General features: G+C 42.6%; 1 protein-coding gene across 1 annotated transcript; it reads left to right on the top strand.

Moving 5' to 3' along the window:
- Nucleotides 1-364: 364 nt before the first annotated feature.
- On the top strand, nt 365-1,354 carry SARC_08741 (hypothetical protein; the record flags this gene model as incomplete). The annotated part of the gene is made up of 1 exon (XM_014297274.1): nt 365-1,354. One exon carries the CDS (start codon nt 365-367, stop codon nt 1,352-1,354), a length of 990 nt encoding a protein of 329 aa, XP_014152749.1.
- Nucleotides 1,355-3,958: the final 2,604 nt, after the last annotated feature.

Raw genomic sequence — 3,958 nt, 5'->3', positions numbered from 1 at the left:
TATGTATATGGATGCTATACGATGGGCAATTTAACGGAACACTCAAAGCTGTTAATCAAACTGTTTTCATGTTTTCTAATTGTAGAATCGATTCTACACGGTACTGTCGTTCTTTGCGTGTTACCAGATTTAAAAAATTCACGTTTTATTTTTTACCAAGTCTATTTCACGTAGACTAATGTCTGGCGATATTCAATTTCACATATGTGGTCTTTTCCTCGGGCCTGCGTTGCATCACACATTTCCTCTCGTATTATATCACGACAGATGCTATTTGACGAGTTCGAGGGTAAGCCCAATCTGTGGTCACAAGGGTAGGCGGGGTCGTCTGTGTAGGTGTAAATTTTACGCGTCTAGTGTAACTATGGCAACCACAGGGACAAATACGGTCAAAAAACCGTACGGCTGTGACTACGTCGGTTGTACTGTGCGTTTCTCATCTTTGGGCAGTCGCAAACGTCACGAGAACGTGCACAAGGGACTTAAACCATTCGCCTGTAGCCACGGTGACTGTGACACACGCTTCACCACAACGTCGGGTCTCAAACGTCACGAAGCTCGCCACGCCAGAGGCCCTGGATCGTTTTTCTGCGATGGGACGGGTTGTGACAAGCGGTTCTTGACCGCCCGCAAACTCGAGGTGCACAAGCGCACACACTGCAAGTCAGCGGATGAGCTGCATCCGTGTGAGTATCCGGGGTGTGGTAGGAGTTTTACCTTGAGGTATCTTCGAACGCACATGCGTGTCCACGATGGACGCAAGCCATACGTCTGTGATTACGAGGATTGTGGTCGATATTTCTCACGGTCAAACAACCTGGAAGTGCACAAACGCACACATACGGGCGACAAACCCTACAAGTGTGACTTTATGGGCTGTGACAAGCGATTCTCACAGGCTGAGAATTGTCAGGCTCACTCATACACACACACCGGGGAACAGCCGTTTGTGTGTGACGTACCTGACTGTGGGAAACGCTTCACCCACGGCAGCAATCTCATACGGCACCAGCGACTACATAACAGTGATAGGCAGTATGTGTGCGAGTTCATAGATTGTGGGAAAGTATGTGTCTCTGCAGCTCACCGTAAACGCCATAGACTGACACACATGCATGATATGAAGTTCAGATGCACGTATTCGGGATGTACGTTTTCGAGCAAGAAGAAGAACGACCTTTCTAGGCACAAGTACACACATTTGAACGAACGTTTCCTGTGCGAGTATGACGGCTGCGACAAGGACTTCGGAGCACCTCACCTCCTAAAAGAACACGTGAAACGCTGCCACGATTCATCTTCCACGGGCGACGAATCAACTACATGCGGTGGTTATTTATTCGTGCAAACATGAAAGAGATGACTTCCTATAGTGTAATGTATTTTTCTTTTCAGTTCCATTGAATATATACGTATACACAACATACAAAATAAACACTTGAAGAGATGTACGTATAATTTTCAATATAAATACTTAAAAAAACGATGCATAAACACGTACTTTTATACATATACATAAAATATCAGAAAGTGCTACATATTCCCTTTATTCCATGTGTAAGTTGTGCATACCCCCTACGGACTCTGTAAATAGTACTAAATATGTATGGATTTAAAAAAATGTACGTTAGTACTGACATACTGACTACGTGTCACTCTTGAGGCTTGAGCATGTTCGAACTATCGATCATGCCTTGTGCATACCTCGCATCCGATCGCTAAAACCTCATTGACTATTTGGACCTTTGTGAGTAGTTGTGTGTCTATCAGTATCAACCGGAGTTTCTCACTCGTTTATTCTGTATGTTTTTCGTCAAAACCTTATCGTACAATGGGCCTACAACGATACAATCTCTCTCCTAGTGAGATGCCCTACACTATATTGCTAAAATGTATGTATAATACAAATAATTGGAGTCGGGAGATGTGGAGGGGGGGGAGCGAGGGCTCTCTATTTTAATCTAAATGTGTACACACACAAAATTACACAGTCTCCAGTGGCTTGCAGTGGCACAATGTAAGTCAGTCCACACTCCACACACAGTCAGTCAGTCACACACATATAACGAGAGAGATAGAGAGAGAGAACTTATAGAATTAGAAGTAGTATTGCGGGTTTCAATTTAGAAGGCCATGTATTTCCAGATTTTAGTTCAGTGTGGGATTGTACCCTGTGAGTGTGTACGTCCTATGAGATTTCGTTCTAAACTGTAGCCTGCAGGTCGTCAGACACGTCAACGACGTCACGTCGTAGGATATCCTCTTCTCACGTGTTGTCGGAGTCTTTTAGGCTGTGGCCCTGTGCTCTACTACTATATTTACCAAGAAGAGATTAAAAAACTATCTGGATTCTCTGGTCAGTGGTCAGTTCGTCACTTTTTGGGTAGCCTGACCTTTTGGCTCTGGAATCTCTCAGTATGCCATGCACCCCTATGGTGGAATGTAACTTTTAGAATAAGACTATATGTTTACTTCATTTGCTCGTTGAATCGTTGTGTAGTATACACTGTACAGTGTATAACCAACCGACCGCAAAAGGAAGCTATACATGTCACCGAAAGGAAGCACTACGACGCGTAGAAATGTATAGTCAATTCACCATACAAATCGCCGATATAAAATATAGATGGTGAATGTGCCTGTATAGTGTTTGATTTAGAAGGCTAAGATGCGCCCATTTTGAATTTTCAAATCATTTAATTTTTTTACCCCAAAAAAATATAAAATAGTAGAACAAGAAGAAACTCGCTTGGCTGGTAAAAGACACGACATTTGGCAAAAAGACAGGTCAGACATTTAGGAACGACATTTTGTCAGATATATCGGTCGGCGTCGGGTGTCGGAGACAGACCTAGTGCTGACCCAGACCCGACTGTCGCAACAACAAACGACATGGCCTACGTGTCGCGGCGACATTTTTTCCAGGGGTGTACATCGTTGTCGGATGCCAACCCAGGGAATTCAAAAGTCTAAAAAGTTCTACTCTAAAAAAAGTTACAGGTCTGTACTTGACGTCAAAATTGTTTAGGTGCAGCATTCTAGGTCATAAATTGTGTCCTAAAAATGCGCAAATATATATTTACGTGTCAGTTTATGTTAAATATAGGTGCAGTTCTGAAGTGCATAATCCACGATTTCGACCATATAATATTGAGTTTATAAAAGTTAAACCGTTTATAAAATGAAAAAACAACGGTTAACGTTCAACTTATCTCGAAGAGATCTTACAGCCTTCCCGCTTCGCGGAACTTATTGACGTTTGCTCGGGAGGGGACTGAGACTCTGGGAGTCAGGGAGTGAGAGTCGGAGACTCTGAGAGTGAGAATCCGAGACCAATCACTGATGACTGATGAGTGATAATTCTCAAATTCAGGCACTCAGTCCAGACTCCAGAGACTCACACCACAGAGACTCAACCTCAACAGTCATCTGAGTCATCAGTCACTGACATCGTGACATGATGACACCTCCCTCTCAAGCCCTCTAAATAGAAGTCAAGCCCAAGGACTCAGCCTCTCAGGACTCAGTGACTGACTCTCAGACTCTGAGGCTCCGAGCCTCAGGACTAGTAGTGAGGGAGTATAAGTACTTATACTCAGGATGAAGTATAAGTATTTGCGACAGAAACTCAGAAAGACCCTTGACTCCATGGCTAACCTCATAAAGTTATGGCGTTAAACCTTAACTGATACTTTTTGGAATATAAAAGTTATAACTTTTAATTGGGACAAAATAATGTTATGACATATAAATTTGCACTTGAAAAGATGTCCTATAAATTTCAAGATTGGGCCCGGAATGAATTTTAGTCAATCATAAATGTTCAACCTGACACTTGGAAGTTGCCATTCGGTAGTTGGGACCTAAAACAGGACAAAATATATATGCTCACTGACCTGAATATTGTACCTTAATACTCAATATAGATGATTTTTTTTTTAAATTGTCTGTGTACTGA

This window comes from Sphaeroforma arctica, assembly GCF_001186125.1.
Source record: "Sphaeroforma arctica JP610 unplaced genomic scaffold supercont1.817, whole genome shotgun sequence".
Lineage (NCBI taxonomy): Eukaryota > Ichthyosporea > Ichthyophonida > Sphaeroforma > Sphaeroforma arctica.
This window is presented reverse-complemented; position numbering and strand designations above follow the sequence as displayed.